This window comes from Elephas maximus, chromosome 1 (assembly GCF_024166365.1).
Source record: "Elephas maximus indicus isolate mEleMax1 chromosome 1, mEleMax1 primary haplotype, whole genome shotgun sequence".
NCBI lineage: Eukaryota > Metazoa > Chordata > Mammalia > Proboscidea > Elephantidae > Elephas > Elephas maximus.
In genome coordinates, this window is record NC_064819.1 from 11,761,651 (window position 1) to 11,781,221 (window position 19,571).

At 36.0% G+C, this 19,571-nt stretch overlaps 1 protein-coding gene across 4 annotated transcripts in view; it reads left to right on the top strand.

Moving 5' to 3' along the window:
* STXBP5L (syntaxin binding protein 5L) overlaps positions 1-19,571 on the top strand; it is a 379,510-nt gene that overhangs the window by 196,110 nt on the left and 163,829 nt on the right. For all 4 annotated transcript variants that reach the window (XM_049877576.1, XM_049877583.1, XM_049877594.1 and 1 more), the window contains 3 exons: positions 4,611-4,689; positions 13,043-13,197; positions 17,879-17,951. In XM_049877576.1, the coding sequence (XP_049733533.1) occupies positions 4,611-4,689; positions 13,043-13,197; positions 17,879-17,951 (307 nt within the window). The remainder of the gene's footprint in view (positions 1-4,610; positions 4,690-13,042; positions 13,198-17,878; positions 17,952-19,571) is intronic.

Genomic DNA, 19,571 nt, shown 5'->3' on the forward strand with positions numbered 1-19,571 from the left:
AAAGTAGTCATTATAAACATGTGTGTAGAATTAAAGAAAACTATGATGAAAGAGGAAACCCTGGTGTTGTAGTACAATAAATAGAAGTACAGTAAAGTATAATGACAGTGTTGCATCAAATGGAGAATATAAATAAAGAGATCAAATGATCAAAATGAACTAAATTCTGAAGTTAAAAGTACAGTAACTGAAATAAAAAAATCCCTAGAAGGGCTCATGAGTAGATTTAAACTGGCAGAAGAAATAACTGAACTTGAACATAGATTGATAGAGATTATTCAAGCCAAAGAACAGAGAATAAAAAATAATGAAGAGAGCCTCAGCAAAATGTGAAACACCATTAAGCATGCTAACATATGCATAATGGGTGTACTGGAAGGAGAGGAGAGAAAGGGGTAGAAAAAATACTTGAGGAAAGTATGCTGAAAACTTCCCAAATTTATAAACTCCCACTTACACACATTCAGGAAACTCAGCAAACTCCAAGTAAGATAAATGCAAAAAGATCCACACACAGACACATCATAGTAAAAATGCTGAATGTCAAAGAAAATGAGAAAATCTTGAAAGCAGTAAGCAAAAAATGACTCAATATCTACAAGGAACACCAGTAATATGTATAGCTGACTTTTCAGCAGAAACAAAGAAGGCTGATGAAAGCAGTGGGATAACATATTCAAAGTGCTCAAAGAAAAATTGTCAACTAACAATCCTGTATCCATCAAAGCTAACTTTCAAAAATGAAGGCAAAATAAGTTTCCCAGATAAACAAAAGCTGAGAGAATTTGTTGCTAGCAGACCTGCCTTACAGGAAATACTAAAGGAAGCTCTTCAGACTGAAAGCAAGTGACCCAGATGATAATTGAAATACATATTAAAAAAAAAAAAAAAACCCAAACAAAATAACAGAACCAGTAAAGGTAATTAAAAGAAAGTTTAAATGCATATTTTTCTCCTTTCTTCTCTTAACTGATTTAAAAAGTAAGTGTATGAAAGAGTATATGTGATGCTTTGTTGGACTTATACAGAAATACAACACATGTATTATATTGCCAAGTAACAATGTAAAGGAGGTGAGTGACAGCAAAGACGTATTGGCCTAAGGAAGTAACTTATGTAAAGTAATAATTATTGGCCTAAGGAAATAACTTATAAAAAAAAATTGTAGCGATGTATTAACGACATACAGTAAAGTAATAATTATAATGATAAAAGGGTCAATCCTTCGGGAAGATAGAACAATTAAAACCATACATGCACTTAATAACAGAGCACAAATATACATGAAGAAAAAACTGACAGATGTGAAGGGAGAAATAGACAATTCTGCCTGAAGAAGATAGGAAAAGCAAAGTAAGCCTGAATAATTAGGAGGAAGGAGATTACGGAGATGAGAGCAGAGATCAATGAAATTGAGAAATGCCAAGCAATAGAGAAAATTGACAGCCAAAAGTTTTTTTTTTTCCAAAGATCAACAGAATTGATAAAACTCTAGCTAGACTGATCATGCAAAAGGGAACAAGAATTTCCAGTAGCAGGAATGAAAGAGGAGAGGAGACATCACTACAGTCTTACAAATATTAAAGGAATAAGTCAATAATATCAACAATTTCATGACAATATATTTGATAACTTAGATGGCACAGACACGTTCTTTACAAAATACAATTTACTAAATCCAATTCTTACCCTGTCCTTTAGTTAAAAATCATAATTTACATTCTGGACATAAGGTCAGTACCTTGAAATAAACATGTCCAAAACTGAATTAATGTTTTTGCCCAAACTAAATGTCTTAATTATCTAGTTGCTCCTATAACAGAAATACCACAAGCAGGACTATAAGCAGGTGGCTTTAACAAACAGAAATCTATTTTCTCACAGGTTAGGAGACTGGAAGTCTGAATTTTGGATGCTGGCTCTAGAGAAAGGCTTTCTCTCTCTGTGGGTTTTGGGGGAAAGGTCCTTGTCTCTTTTCAGCTCTGTTTCTCAGTTCCCAGGTGATCTTCATGTGTTCTAACATCTGTCTTTCCCTACCTCTGCTTCCTTGCTGCTTGCTTAATCTGCTCTTTTAAATCTCAAAAGAGATTGATTTAAAACACATTCTACACTAATACTGCCTTATTAACATAACAAAACCCATTCCCAAATGGGATTATAACCATGGGTACAGGGGTTGGAATTTGTAACACATATTTTTGGGAGACACAATTCAATCCATAACGCTAACTCATTCTCTAAGTCTCTGTATTTCAGGCAGTAGTATCTTCTTTCTGTTAACCATTCATGATCAATTCTCAATCTGGTTTATTAATTTCCACTGTCTCTTCCACTCACCCTTTCCTCTGAGTTTCAAGTCACTTTTCCTGCACTGTTGCAATAATCTACTTGGTCTTCTAGTTTAAGTCTCTTTTACCCTCAAAATTGTTTGTTAAGCCATGTTAATATTTTTGCACACATCACTCCCTAACTTGAAAATTTTGAATGACTCTTCATTGTCTATAGTGTTGATCAATTTTAGGTTGCCATGGTCTGACTCCTTTGTACCTGATCAATGTTATTTCCACTATTACCTAGATAAATTTTTTAAATGTCGCCAAATTGGCCTATTATTCCATCGGCACTCTAAGCACATCCTGCCTTTTCTTTTCTTATGCGCTGCTGCCTAAAATCTCTTTCAGTACCCAACCTACCTTCTAGGAAGCCTTCTATAAAAACCTAGGAAGCCTTCTATCATAAAAGGGAATAATAGTTTTATTCTCAACTCCTACAATACTGTCTGTCATTCATTTGCTTATAGTACCTTATGTTGCCCTTTCTATATTTGTTTTGTATAATCTACAAAATTTTAAGCCTCTTAATGGTGAGTTATTTTTTGTACCCTATTACTTTTTTTTTTTGTTACTTAGTACAGTACTCTGAAAATAAGTAGTAGCAATAAATGCAATTGTTGATAGTAATATTTTCCACATTATGAAATTTAAGCATGTTTCAGTTACTAACAGACAATGGATATAATCAAAGCAGAAAATCTTTACCCAAAAAATAAATTATTGTTGGAGTTGACTAATTCTGCTGTAGAAATTATTGCATGATGGCACTAATGTGTATAGATTTAAAGATAATATCTGATTCCATACACACAAGTAACTGCACATATGCCATTGTGGTCAGCTACTGGTTTGGCAATTATAGGAGAAGCACTGGATGAAGAAGACAGTGATGGAAGCATGCATCAACTGAGGGGAAGGGGTCTCTCTCTCTTGGGCTATGCCACAGCCTTCAGTTTTTTCTATCCGCATTTCATGACCCTAACCAGTAATCTTCAACCATCTGTTCCTTATCCAGAGTGAGTTCCTGGGCCATACTTGCCTCTTTGTAAGGCATCATGTTCTACGTATCTATCATATGGTACAGATACCTGTTTGTCTTTCTTTTTTAAAACATGAATGATTATGGCCAGTATTACATCATTGGTTGCTTCTTTAGTTGACATAGACTAAGAGAAAGAAAAGGCAATTTCAGAAAACATGCCATGGGCAGATATTGGCAAGTTGTGTGCTAATTCCCTGATGGATTGACATGGCAGCCATAACGTGGGCTTAAACATATCAATGATCGTGAAGATGGCACAGGACTGGGCAACGTTTTGTTCTGTAATGTATAACGTTGCCGTGATTTGGAGCCAACTCACAGCAGCTAACAATAACATTCTGAAACTATCCTGAAAACTTAAAAGTATATGCATATAAATGTCTTTTTGTATAATATGTATGTGTGTCTACAACTATGTTTATAGAATAAACAAGATACTTACTAAAAATAAAAAATAAACAAACCAAAAAACATGCCGGTTTTATCAAAATGAGACATAGAATTGTAACCAAAAATATAACTAGAGACTTAAGTAAATTATATGCAGAAGCAGCTCTACCTTCTCTTTTTTTACTCCTTTATGCAAAATCTTATGGCACCTAAACAATATAAACCTTCCCCTGTAAGAAACTATTATTTTTGGTTTGTGCAAATGGAGTACATCATTAAAATTATTTTTTTAAATTATGAAATGTACCATCTTTGTTTATTGTCTAATAGACTTTCCTTTAATAAAATAAAGTTGAAAATGGAGTGATTTTGATAGTTTACTCTGTGCTTTGTGCATATGGAAGGGGTCTGTCTGTACTATACTCATAAAAATTTGAGTCTAGTATAGATTTTCACAGTAATATATTTCATTATGCAGAAAAGTATATGTGTGCAGTGTGTCCTCAAATCTAAAGTTGCTGATTTTATCTTCAAACTTAAATAATTAAAATAATAACATACATGATACTAGATTCATATATGGAGAATGTAAAACAATAAAAATTGGATAATTTTATAAATAACTTAATTGATTATATAGCAATCAATTGTTAGAACTCTAACAGTGGTTTACAAATTCAACAAAAATGTTAGCTTGCATAGAAGTGCATTTATCCAATTATGACAAGTACATAATTACATTATTATTACTTTTTATTTACACTCTTTTAGTCAATTATTGTTTTTAATTCTCATGGATGAGTAGAACTTAAATTGGATTTAATAGAATCCTTTTCTTTCCTTAGGAAAAAGTCAAAGAGAAGGAAGAAAATCTGAATCTTGTAAACCAATTCTTAAAGTAGAATACAAGACCTGTAGAAACAGGTATGCATTTTTACTTTGGGAGATATGAGAATATATGTAAGCAAAGAGGTAAGAAAGACAGATAGCTATTAACATTTATGTATTGTTTAAAGTTTTACATAATTATAAATCTATTAACTGACTGAATCCTCTAAATTAAAAATAACTGATTTCTTACTGTTTAATAAGCCTTGCTATAATGATCATTATTGTGAGTATTGCAAATAACAACTGTTAATTATTTTAGAATTCCTAAGAGAATTCAGATGAGTATTTTATACATAATATTAACAATATAGGACTTTTTGGCCATGCACATTAGAAGTAGCAATCACTTCAAACCAAATCAAACCCATTGTCGTCGAGTCAGTTCCGACTCATAGTGACCTGGTAGGACAGAGTGCAACTGCTCCATAGGGTTTCCAAGGAATGGCTAGTGGATTTGAACTGCTAACCTTTTGGTTACCAGCTGAGCCGTGGCTCTAAACCACTGTGCCACCAAGGCTCCAGCAATCATTTAGCAGTTATTTATTAAGCAAAAACTATGTGCCTATGGTCCCCCATGTGTCTGTCAGTTTGTCGTACTGTGGGGGCTTGTGTGTTGCTGTGATGCTGGAAGCTATGCCACTGGTGTTCAGATACCAGCAGGGCCACCCATGGAGGACAGATTCAGCTGAGCTTCCAGACTAAGACAGACTAGAAAGAAGGACCTGGCAGTCTACTTCTGAAAAGCATTAGCCAGTGAAAACCTTATGAATAGCAATGGAACACTGTCTGATATAGTGCTGGAAGATGAGCACTCCCAGGTTAGAAGGCACTCAAAAGATGACTGGGGAAGAGCTGCCTCCTCAGAATAGAGTCAACCTTAATGACGTGGGTGGAATAAGCTTTCAGGACCTTCACTTGCTGACGTGGCGTGACTCAAAATGAGAAGAAACAGCTGCAAACATCCATTAATAATCGGAACCTGGAATGTATGAAGTATGAATCTAGGAAAATTGGAAATTGTCAAAAATGAAAGGGAACGGATAAACATCAATACCCTAGGCATTAGTGAGCTGAAATGGACTTGTACTGGCCACTTTGAATCGGACAATCATATAGTCTACTATGCTCGGAATGACAACTCCAAGAGGAATGGTGTTGCATTCATCATCCAAAAGAATGTTTCAAGATCTGTCCTGAAGTACAACACTGTCAGTGATAAGATAATATCCATATGCCCACAAGGAAGACCAGTTAATATGACTATTATTCAAATTTATGCACCAACCACTAAGGCCAAAGATGAAGAAATAGAAGATTTTTATCAGTTGCTGAAGTCTGAAATTGATCGAACATGCAATCAAGATGCATTGATAATTACTGGCGATTGGAATGTGAAAGTTGGAAACGAAGAAGGATCAGTAGTTGGAAAATATGGCCTTGGTGATAGAAACAATGCCAGAGATCGAATGATAGAATTTTATAAGACCAACGACTTCTTCATTGCAAATACCTTCTTTCACCAACATAAACGGCGATGATACACATGGACCTCGCCAGATGGAACACACAGAAATCAAATTAACTACATCTGTGGAAAGAGACGATGGAAAAGCTCAATATCATCAGTCAGAACAAGGCCAAGGGCTGACTGTGGAACAGACCATCAATTGCTCATATGCAAGTTCAAGCTTAAACTGAAGAAAATCAGAGCAAGTCCATGAGAGCCAAAATATGACCTTGAGTATATCCCACCTGAATTTAGAGACCATCTGAAGAATAGATTTGATGCATTGAACACTAATGACCGCAGACCAGATGAGTTGTGGAATGACATCAAGGACATCATGCATGAAGAAAGCAAGAGGCCACTGAAAAGACAGGAAAGAAAGAAAAGACCAAGATGGATGTCAGAGGAGACTCTGAAACTTGCTCTCGAACGTCGAGCAGCTAAAGCAAAAGGAAGAATTGTTGAAGTAAAAGAACTGAACAGAAGATTTCAAAGGGCATCTCGAGAAGACAAAGTATTATGATGACATGTGCAAAGAGCTGGAGATGGAAAGCCAAAAGGGAAGAACACAGTTGGCATTTCTCAAGCTGAAAGAACTGAAGAAAAAATACAAGCCTTGAGTTGCAATAGTGAAGGATTCCATGGGGAAAATATTAAACGACTCAGGAAGCATCAAAAGAAGATGGAAGGAATACACAGAGTCACTATTCCAAAAAGAATTAGTTGATGTTCAACAATTTCAAGAGGTGGCATTTGATCAGGAACCAATGGTACTGAAGGAAGAAGTCCAAGCTGCTCTGAAGGCATTGGTGAAAAACAAGGCTCCAGGAATTGATGGAATATCAATTGAGATGTTCCAACGAACAGATGCAGCGCTGGAGGTGCTCACTTGTCTATGCCAAGAAATATGGAAGACAGCTTCCTGGCCAACTGACTGGAAGAGATCCATATTTATGCCTATTCCCAAGAAAGGTGATCCAACCGAATGTGGATATTATAGAACAATATCATTAATATCGCACGCAAGCAAAATTCTGCTGAAGATCATTCAAAAACAGCTGTAGCAGTATATCGACAGGGAGCTGCCAGAAATTCAGGCTGGTTTCAGAAGAGGATGTGGAACCAGGGATATCATTGCTGATGTCAGATGGATCCTGGCTGAAAGCAGAGAATACCAGAAGGATGTTTACCTGTGTTTTATTGACTATGCAAAGGCATTCAGCTGCATGGATCAAAACAAACTATGGATAACATTGCGAAGAATGGGAATTCCAGAACACTTAATTGTGCTCGTGAGGAATCTTTCCATAGATCAAGAGGCAGTTGCTTGGTTTAAAGTCAGGAAAGGTGTGCTCCAGGATTGTATTCTTTCACCATACGTATTCAGTCTGTATGCTGAACAAATAATCCGAGAAGCTGGACTATATGAAGAAGAACAGGGCATCAGGATTGGAGGAAGACTCATTAACAGCCTGCATTATGCAGATGACACAACCTTGCTTGCTGAAAGTGAAGAGGACTTGAAGCACTTACTAATGAAGATGAAAGACTACAGGCTTCAGTATGAATTGCACCTCAACATAAAGAAAACAAAAATCCTCACATCTGGGCTAATGAGCGACATCATGATAAATGGAGAAAAGATTGAAGTTGTCAAGGATTTCATTTTACTTGGATCCACAATCAACAGCCATGGAAGCAGCAGTCAAGAAATCAAAAGACGCATCGCATTGGGTAAATCTGCTGCAAAGGACCTCTTCAAAGTGTTGAAAAGCAAAGATGTCACCCTGAAGACTAAGGTGCGCCTGACCCAAGCCATGGTATTTTCAGTCACATCATATGGATGTGAAAGCTGGACGATGAATAAGGAAGACCGAAGAAGAGTTGACACCTTTGAATTGTAGTGTTGGCGAAGAATATTGAATATACCATGGACTGCCAAAAGAACGAACAAATCTGTCTTGTAAGAAGTACAACCAGAATGCTCCTTAGAGGCAAGGATGGCGAGACTGCGTCTTACATACTTTGGACATGTTGTCAGGAGGGATCAGTCTCTGGAGAAGGACATCATGCTTGGCAGAGTACAGGGTCAGCGGAAAAGAGGAAGACCCTCAGTGAGGTGGATTGACACAGTGGCTGCAACAATGGGCTCAAGCATAATAACAATTACAAGGATGGCACAGGACCAGGCAGTGTTCTGTTGTGAATAGGGTCGCTATGAGTCGGAACCGACTTGACGGCACCTAACAACAACAACGGGCCTGCGGATATATCACTTGAAAGAATTAAATACATAACCAAGTCTGATGGCACTGGGCTGTACCTTAGGTGCTTACATTTTGAAGTTGGAAAGATTATAGTTAGTTGGAGAGATAAACAGTTATGTATATTTACATAATTAAGGAATGCTAAATTTTATGGTACAAAAATTTAAATATTTTTACTGGTATATAGCAGCCATATCCTAAACATCGATAATGTTCCTTTTTTTGCAATAATTATTAGCAGCAACATTCTACTCCAAAATTACATAATAAGCCTTGCATCTTATCTTTATTTCAACTACAAATTAGATAATCTTGTATTAATTATATACTCAAAATAGAATATTTTCCTCGATGCATAGGTGCATATAATGTTAGTTTATACTTGTTCTTCTGAACTTTTAGTAGTATAAAATTATGGTCATTTTTAACCAGTTTATGTATAACAACACCTCTTTAGCCCAGTCTAACGTTACTATATATAAACTGGTAAAAGTGACCGCGGTTGTATAATACTTTATTATAATCGAAGTATTAGAACATTCGATGTTACATATATTTTTCCTTCTTAAAACAGTGTTTATAATTTACTGTTTTAAGACTCCAGGTTCATCATTATTTACTTCAGGTATACATGTAGTGAGGTACTCCAAGGACTAGTGAGATGCAGAGTCACTGTATTAACTCTTCCTACCTATCTTATAGGGTCGCTATGAGTCGGAATCGACTCGACGGCACTGGGTATGGGTACCAACCTGTGGTGTTTTTTGTTTTTTTCTTTTCACTTGTATATTTGTTTATAAAAGTTTTTCTCTCTTCTTTACTTTTTGGCCATTAATACTTCTCACTGTTTTTACTGTGTTATCTATAGTATCCAGTATTTTGTTTTCTATAGACTAAGAAAATTGAAAGCCAAACTTGTTAAAAAAAAAAAAAGGCAAATAGGTGCAGGTAAAGGCCTGAGAGACTTTTCCATGATAAGGTACATGATGTAGGGACTTTATGACATCTCTTTTGTTTCTCAGAGACTTTTTTGAACATGTATTTTTATTCAGTTTAGTTAACACAATATTCAATTTAGTTGAAACAATATTTATTCAGTTATTACTGCATACTGGGCGCTGTGCAATTTGCCTGATATACTAAACTGGAACAGATTAGTGCTGCCTTTGAATTTATTGTGGTTTAGTAGAAGAAAGGCTATAAACTAGTGGTTTCTCTGTGTGTGAGGTGCTTTTTAGAGGTATGCAATGCAAGCACAGAAAAGGGCACAGATCCCAGCCTTGAAGATGTGGGGAGGAGAACAGTGAAGAGAGAGATTGTGAATTCTTCTTGAGAAAGGAGATGCAGGTGGGACTTAAAGAACAATAGAATAATGACAAAGAAAGAAAAGGGTAAAGGTAAAGTTATTTCAGGTGTGAGAAATCGAGGCAGTGTAAACTAATAATTAAGATAATTGGCTCTTGAGTCAGACAGCTGTGTGACCTCGAAAATTTTAACTAGCTTTTTTTGAACTGGTTTCCTCATCAGCAAGTAAGAGTTAACACCTATCTTATCAGGATGCTAAAAAAAAAAAAAAAAAAAAAGCTAGTGAGGATTAAATCGAATAATGTATAATGCATATAGTCTTAAGTTTGGTGAATGGCACATAGTGGGTTTCTTAATAAATAGAAGTTACTATTATTATTGTTGTCATCATTGGATCTTAAAATTATTCAACTACTCCTAATGAGTTGGTCTAGTAATTGGTAATCTAACTTTGTGTGGAAGTAATTCTTTAGATTTGTATTGTAAAATAATCATATATTGTTGATCATAATTACTATCATCCCACTTACTTGTGTTCTTTAGCACACTATTTGTTAGTTGTTATTACTACTACATTAGAAAAATCACCTCTGGGAACAGCGGTTTCATGACTCAGAACACAAGGACACTAAAAAGCAAAAAAAGGTGAAGTGAATGAGGCTCTTGAGGTTGAGTACCGAAAGATACTGCCACAGCAAACAGGCTACAGTCTGGAAGTGGGAATAGGTTCTGTGTTTCCACTCCATCTATTATAGAGCAGAAACTTGGTGAAGTAAAAAATTAGGATGTCTGTGGAAGAAGCAGGAACCAGATAAAGAGCTTTTCCATATATACCACAGCAATAGGGCCTCTTAATGGAGAGCGTGGGTAACAGATGGAAGGGATATGTTTTCTGCTTAGCTTTATCTCAGGCCAACCATCCACAGACTTGCTTTACAGTTCCAAGGATTAACAACCATTCTGCTTAGGAATCATTGATCCCTCATCACCTATTTGCCTACTAGCACTCCAGCCAAGATGACCTCAATTCTTAATATGTTTATCCTCTTCAAAAAAAGGAATATTTTTTTGCCTACTGGGTTTGGGTTTTATTACTTGCACAATCAAGTTCCCCATAGTAAATGAAAATCACTTTCTGTTAGTCTTTTAATCACTTCCTATCATGGCATCCAGAAGCCCTGGTGGCATAGTGGTTAAAAAAACTCGGCTACTACCCAAAAGGTTGGCAGTTGAAACCCACCAACCAGCCTACAGGAGAAAGATGTGGCAGCCTGTTTCTGTAAAGATTACAGCCTTGGTCACCCTATGGGGCAGCTCTGCTCCGTCCTGTGGGGTCACTAGGAGCCAGAATCGACTCAACAGCAGTGGGTGGTGGTGGTGGATCATGGCAGCCTACTGCTGATAGGCTCCATGTGTGATTAACTTCTCCAAGCCTCAGTTTACCTGTCCATACAGTAAGGATAATAATAATAGCTTTCACAGTGGGATATCATAAGGATTAAAAAAAAAAGTGCACATAAAGTGCTTCACAGAATACCTGGCACATCATAAATACTCCATAAATGTTAACGCTAAATATATATTATGTTACGCAACTTATTGTTTAATTTTGTTGCCTTTATGAGACAGAATTTTAGTGCTTTTTTCTTTTTTATTTTTTAAATTACCACATAGTAAAATAGTCTTTTGTTTTTCTTTTTTATAAGTTCTGTGAATTTTAACACATATTGATTTCTGTAACCACCATCACAGTCAGAATATAGAACATTTCCATCAACTCAAAACCTCCTTCTTGCTATCTCTTTGTAGTGACACCTTCCCCCTACACCTAGCCCTTGGCAAACACTGATCTGTTTTCCATCACTATAGTTTTGTCTTTTAAGAGTGTCATATAAACACATATGTAACCTTTTGAGACTGTCTTCTTTCATTCAGCATAATGCCTTTGAGATTTATCCAAGTTGTGTGTTGATAATTTCTTTTTTATTAATGTTTTCTTAATGTGTAAGGACATTGTCAATGATACGGTTACTTATTTCTTCTATAAGAATCCATCTGACAGGTATCTCTTAATAGATCATATTTAATAAAGGAGACAGCTTAATGTGGTACGCATTTACCAAATTGTGGTATTCATGATGGGGGAGGGGGGCAAGAAATTACATCCTCAGATCTAGAACAGCCCTAACTACCATTGAAAGCCACCTTTCTTTGACTGGAAGGAAGTTGGTATTATTATACGATGGAAACCCTAGTCAGGTAGCGGTGAAGAGCTACAGCTGCTGATCAAAAGGTCGGCAGTTCGAATCCACTAGCCACTCCTTGGAAACCCTACGGGACAGTTCTCCTCTGTCCTATACGGTCACTATGAGTTGGTGACGGCAGTGGGTTGGGTTGGTGTTGGTATCTATATTGACAACAGCAACTCGAAAGATCAGATAGGAACCTTAGGGGGCAGTGAGTTTTTGGTAATGAGGGAGCAACAATTCAGAAAAGGAGAGTGTGAATGGTTGCACAACTTGAAGAATGTAATCAGTGTCACTAAAGTATACATATAGAAACTGTTGAATTGGTCTGTGTTTTGCTATGTGTATTCTCAATAAAAACAACAAATATATAAAATCCGGAAAAAAAAAATTATGGGCTTTGGAGCCTGGGTTTGAATACCTGTCTTGACACTCACCAGCTGCTCGACCCTGAACAAGTTACTCAACTTACATGAATCCTCATCTACAAAATGGGGCTAATAATACTTTCCTCATCAGGGTTGTGAGGATTACATAAAATTTACTTTACGTATACACATAGCACAATATCTGCCACTTGGTAAGAATTTCATAAATTGTAGCTATTTATTATTAAGGAGGAAGGAGTCCTATGGCACAATAGTTAAGCACTCAGCTGTTCACCGAAAGTTGGGTGGCTTGAACCCACCAGCTACTCCACGGGAGAGGGACAAGGCAACCTGCTCCTATAAAGATCACAGCCCAGAAAACCCTATAAAGCAGTTGTACTCTGTCACAGGGGATAACTATGAGTCATCAATCAAGTCAACATCATCTAACAACAGCATTAGTAGAGGCAATAAAGACTAGTATTTAGGAGCATAGACTTTGGTGTCTGAAAGATCTTAATTTTCTTTTGGGTTTCGCATTTGTTCTTAACCTCATTAGTAAAATGAGGATAGTACTCAATGAGAATTTAATATGATAATAAACATTTAAGATACAATGCCCATAGGCTTAGTCCTGTGATTTTGTGTCATCTTAAAGGATTTTTGGTCTCATTAACTTTTTTTCCTGTGTAGTGAGCCATTCATAATATTTTCTGGTGGACTGTCCTATGACAAAGCTTGCAGAAGACCAAGTTTAACCATCATGCATGGAAAAGCAATCACAGTACTTGAAATGGATCATCCCATTGTTGAATTTCTAACTTTATGTGAAACACCCTATCCAAATGGTAAGAAGCTAAGATGAAGCTATTCATGTTGAAAAATCATTTTTGAAATGTTACATGACAAATTCCTAACAAAATTAAGCTTCAATATTTTCAGTTTTGGCAGCTGACAACCACCGTGGTACAACAGTGTGAGCTACAGGTGCTGAAGCAGGTTCTGCAACTGTACCTACCTGACAAACTGGAAGTAAGACAGATGTAGTAGCAGCACTGCTGGAGTTTCAGGGTTCTCACACCAGGTGAGTGCTTTAAACTTTGATAAGGATGGTGGAAGCTGAGCCGGGAGGGTCTGATAGGGGCCCGGGGTGAAATCGCTTGGGGAAACTGGGGTCCCCTAATAGCCTCTCCTGGTCCAGCTCCACCCATCCCATTCCAGGGCCAATCAAAGTTAAAGCACTTACCTGATATCAGTGACCTGGAACTCCAGTGGTGCTGCAGTCACATCTGTTTCACATCTGGCTTTGCATCAGATGCGACTGCAGCACCTCTGATTCCTCTAGGATTGCTGATGTGTGGTTAGTGATTCATTTCAGTTTTGAGAATAATTAGTAAAAAGGGCTTTTAGGAGAAGAGATGTTTATATATTTTTATCACCCTGAATATAAATAAAGACTCTATAAATATAAGACATAGTGTAGACATAGTCTAAACTTACATGTGAGCTTTAGGCTTTTAATAATAAAATACAAAAATCAAGAAGGACAAAAACATAAAAAGGGAAATACGAGTTTATTATTGAAACAACGTAGTGTGTATATACATGGCTAAATTGTCAAGAGGGAACAGAAAGATGGAAAGAGCACTGGCCTTGGAAACAGAATATTTGGTTTTATGATTTAGCTCTGCCACTTACTAGCTGTGTGACCTTGGGCAAGTCAATCTACATTTATGAGTATGATTTATCATTTACAGAAGGAAGATAATAATATTGACCCCACATGATTATTGGAAAGCCAAACTGAACACATTTTATAAGCTATGAAGATATATAAGTTGTTTTACATTGAATAAATTAATTTGTTTTAAATTCTTCAGTTTCGTATTAAAAAGAAGGATAAATCTATATGAAATAACGGCCAATATAGTACTTTACCTACAGAGCTTCTAGAGATGGGCAAATTACCTGTGTTGTTAACTAATTTAAAAAAAATCGTTGGGTGTTTCTATGGCCTCAATACTAAAAGGACTTATTGAGAATACAGATGAAGTAGAAAACTGATCTCTGATTCAAATTGTAAAAAAGAAAAAAGATCTGATCAAGCAAGGGCAATAATTATAACTTATCAAATTTAAATAATCTAAGACCTTAATTCAGTGCTGAATTGTATGGTTCCAACTGTAAATACTGTACTGACTTTACAGGCTAGTTAGATAGTTGATGGCCGGAGTATTCATGCAAAGCTTCATGGAGCAAGGAGGATTTAGGTAGGCCTTAAAAAAAAAAAAAAAAAATTTTTTTTTGAAGAGTGACCCAAGTCTTAAAAAAGAATATTGAATAAAGATTTTAAAACTATAAGGTTTGCCAAAGTGAAATCAAATTATAAAGAAACTTAAAAGCCTTTGGAGGTGTTTGGAAGGGAGCTGCAGAGAAATTTTGAGAAAATACTAAGATGAAAGAAAGCAATGTTTTAAGAAGATTTGCCCAAAAGGAGTATGTAGGTTTGAAGAGAGGGATTAAAATCTGAAATTCCACATTCCAGCTGGAAGACTGTTGTAATCATATACATTTAAAATGGTCAAGACCAGAAACAGGGTGGTGCTTATAGGAATGGAAAGAGAAATACCCACTGAATTTTATGAGCAGTTGGATTAGGGAGTAATACGACTGATGAGAAGGTGCTCTGGTGGTACAGTGTTTAAGCACTTATCTGCTAATCAACAGGCCAGAGACTCAAATCCACCAGCTGCTCTGTGGGAGAAAGATGTGGCAGTCTGCTTCCGTAAATATTACAGACTTGGAAATCCTATGAGGCAGTTCTGCTCTGTCCTGTAGGGTTGCTATGAGTCAGAATCAACTCAGTGGCAATGGGTTTGGGTTTTGTTTTGTTTTTGATAGCAGTTTTTGGAAAGAGGGAAAGATAAGTCTGATTTTGGGTCAATAGAATTGTTTAGAGACCAGAAAAAGAGAAAAAAGGCTTACAATGTTTATTTATAAATTATCAGAATATGTATGTTCTCTGAAGTTATAAGGATGAATGATGAAGGAATATAAGAAGAAAAGAACAGAGGACCAAAAGCTAAGCTTAGGTAAATGCCTCCTGTTAAGAACCTAGAGGAAGAAAATTGACCAGCAAAAGAAACTAAAAACATGTAGCTGCAAAGATCAAACACTGTGTGTGTGTATGTAAATTTCTGCACATCAGTAGGGATGTTAGGACAATTTCTAAAAATGTTCAATAAAATTATACATGTACTGTAACCATGTCTGTTTACTTCTAAGCCACACATGTAAATCTTTATTTTTAAGAGAGGCAATAATAAGGGTGGAAATTTCATTTGCCAGGATTAAAGGTGGAAGTTTAAATTTACTCAGTAAAATATAAATGTATTTTATTAACTAATTCTGATTAAAACAGTAATAAATGAAAATGCAAAACAGTGTATGGTTAAAGGTTTCCCAGTCCCCATCCAGAGACAAACACTATTCTTAAGTTTCTCATTTATGCTCCCTGAAATAATCTATGCATGTATGTGTGTAATCATTTATGTGTGTGTACATTATCTCCTGTTTTTATACAAACGATTGCATACTCTATGTACTATTCTGTATCATACTTTTTTCACATCTTAGTTTTTTGTAGTCTATGTTATGATTCCATATTAGAAAATATGGAACTTTAGTCTTCTTTACAGCTGCATATGGTAAATGTTATATTAAACAAAATGAATGCCTTAAAATGATAATTTTTTAATCGTTTGTGACATCTTACAGTTCAGTCCATTTCTGAAAAACATAAATGCTTTAATGTAGATTCCGTACTCAGATTTATCAGCTTCACACCTAGATTTAACTATATCCAGCCCCCTTCAAGCACCATAAATAACACTTTTGTCTTCAGAGAAGTAATTATTATGCTAGAGCTTTTTACCTTGTTGGGGTCTATGGTTTGAAGACTAAGCCTGCTCAGAAATAAATCTAAGTACTGACGGAAGTAATACAGTTGGCATCTATGGAGCACCTACTATGCTAGGCTTTGCATTAGACATCTTTATGTTATTTCATCTAATCTCCATAGAAGGATAAAGTAGTTATTATTTTCCCACCTTCATGAGTAGAGAAATTGAAATTCAAAGAAGGTAATTAATTTTCCCAATGTCAAACTCTTATTAAACAATCGAGACAGAATTGAATCTAACACCATCTGACTCCTACTGAAAGCTTTTTAATAAATAGTCCTCACAGTGCATGAGATATTTCTACAAAGGTGAAACTTTTATTGCCAGTTCCAGTTATTTGTAAAAGAACAGCAATAATCTAAAACTGATGTAACTACCTAAAATGATAATTTATCTATTTATGACTTTTATTCATTCATGCAAATATCTCAGCTATTTTCTTAGCAATGGCTTCCCAACCAGTGATATTCCTAAGGAGGAAAGAAGACAAAGAGGAAATAACTAGTAATATGGAACGCTACTGTTCTCTAAACTGAAAAACAAACCAAACAAAACCCGGAAGCACTGAAGCAATGTTGAAAAACTTGAAAACAGCTCTACTACCTAAGAGAGAAGGGGGAAATCCTCAGTTTGAGAGCAATAGTGAACAGTATATAGACTGCGTACTGCCACGTAGATACGCACCCAAACAAGTGCATGCGCTTTGTCAATTTTTTTTTTTTTACTTTTTTTCTTTTATACTCATGTGACTTATAAAACATGCATAGACTCTGTAGCCACTCAAGACTGGAAGGACCATGATGGTCATCTATACTAGTTTCCCATCCAAGACTTGAATCTCCTAAACAAAATTCCTGCCAAGTGATTTTTGAGTTTAGGATTACATGTATGTCTCTAAAAACTAGCCAGTAGAGACTGCTGATATACTGAAAACAGGATGGAATTTAGAAGCAGAAGACCTAGGTTAGAGTTTCACTTCTATCTTTTACTAGTTGTATAACCTTGTGCCAATTTCTAAACTCATTGAGCCTCAGTTTTCTCTATAAAATAGGAAAATAGTAATACCTACACTAGCTACTGAGAATTAAATATGATGTATATAAAAGGTTTTTGTAAATACCTTTTCCTTAAATTGAGAAAAACTTTCCCTGTGGCTTTCACTTATTAGTCCTTTATTGTAGATGAAAGTATGTCTGTCCTACTCTAACTAAGTTAGCACACCCCCAACCGCAAGCCATTCCTTATACCATTAATTACCCTTTTCATTATTTTCATAGCTCATATTACTTTCTGAATTGATCTTGTTCAGTTGTTCATGGTTGGTATAAATTTCTAGAATGCTAACTCCTCATGAGTGGAAAGACCTTGTCAGTTTTACTCTCCTCTGTATCCTTTGTTGTTAAAATAGTGCCTGACCCATACAGAGAGAAAAAAAGAAAGAAAGAAGGAAGGAAAGGAAAGGAAGGAAGGAAATAATATTTGTTCAGGAGTTAAAGGAACTGTAATTTTGTGGTTTTATAAAATATATGAAAAATCTTCAGTTTTTTTTTTTTTTCTTATTTTTTAGAATTTCAAGAACCCTATGCTGTCGTAGTACTTCTGGAAAAAGATCTCATTGTAGTTGATCTGACACAAAGCAAGTAAGTTATGCATATGTAGATTAATGTTAACTATTTTTAAACTCTATTAATTACAATTAAAATACAGGAAGACATTTTAGGCAACTGACATTAATATTCTTTAGATGGTTAAGATTCTTTATGTGAAGATTATTTTGCTGGAATTACAGAAATGTAATTTGGTTCAATAATTAAAACTAAACCAGCATAATTTGGGCAGCACTGAGAAAATTGAAGGAGAACATGAAGGTAACCCCTAATGTTTTGAGACAAGCATTCGAAGCCTCAAGACACATAAAATGGATCACATTTCTGCTGTCTCCTTAAGCGAAAACAATTGTTATGGAAATTGTACAATGTAATGTCTGGCTGTCTGCTAGTTTATTGACTAAGGAAAATTACACTTGATAAAAATATTGTTGGTCTACTACTACAGACATGACAGAAGAGCAGGATCTCAGGGGCAGAGAAGATGGGGACCATCCTTTATTTTCTTTTTCTTTCCACTGTGTTGTGGCAATTGAAATAAGAAATATTGCTGTTACAGAGGTCCCCTTCACTCCTTTACATTTACAGTGAAAGTAGGTTTGAAAATGATGGACTCTGTCTTCCTACTACACATTTTCCTTATAAATGATGATTGGCATGAAACTAATTTTCTCTCATCCTTTCTCTCTCCTTGAGATGGAATAAACTTACTTCCTTTTTCTCCTTATTTTAATATTTTATCTGTCAGAATCTCAACTCAGGTATCACTTCTCTTAGCAAAAACCTTTCATTACTATATAATTTGGCCAGATATCTTATTACTGCAGGAGAAAGATGTGGCAGTCTGTTCCCATAAGGATTTACCTTGGAAACCCTGTGGGACAGTTTCACTGTGTCATAAAGGGTCACTATGAATTGGAACTGACTAGATGGCAGTGGGTTTGGCATCCTATTGTTGGCGCTCATAGCCCCTACATTTCCTTCCTTCATAACTTTTGACACTGGTGCAATTTCACGTGTTGTTTTAAAGATTTTCTACTAGATTGTATATAGGCCCCATGAAGGAGGGGCTGTGTCTCAAAACAGAGTAGGTTCTCAATAAATTTTTGCCTAATGGAATACAGTCTGAATTTTACTTCCCATCTAATTTGTAAAGGTAAGAGCCAAAATTCTCCTTTATGCTAATTTGAAACATATAATATTACAGTAGTTTGAAGGGGGTGTAGGATTTGGGCCGTGTTGTTAGAGGCAGTTATGTTAATGAGGCAGGACTGAATCTACAAGATGAGATTGTGTTTTAAGTCAATCTCTTTTGAGATATAAAAAAAGAGCAGGGAGACAGGGGAACCTCATTACCACCAAGCAAGAAGAGCCAGGAGCACACATCCTTTGGACCTGAGATCTCTGTGCTAAAAAGCTCCTAGACTAGGGGAAGATTGATGACAAGGACCTTCCTCCAGAACCAACAGAGAGAGAAAGGCTTCTCTTGGAGCTGGCACCCTGAATTTGGACTTCTAGCCTCCTAAACTGTGAGAGAATAAATTTCTCTTTGTTAAAGCCATCCAGTTGTGGTATTTCTATTATAGCAGCACTAGGTAACTAAGACAGGTGCCGTCAAGTTGATTTCAACTCATAACAACCCTATGTACAACA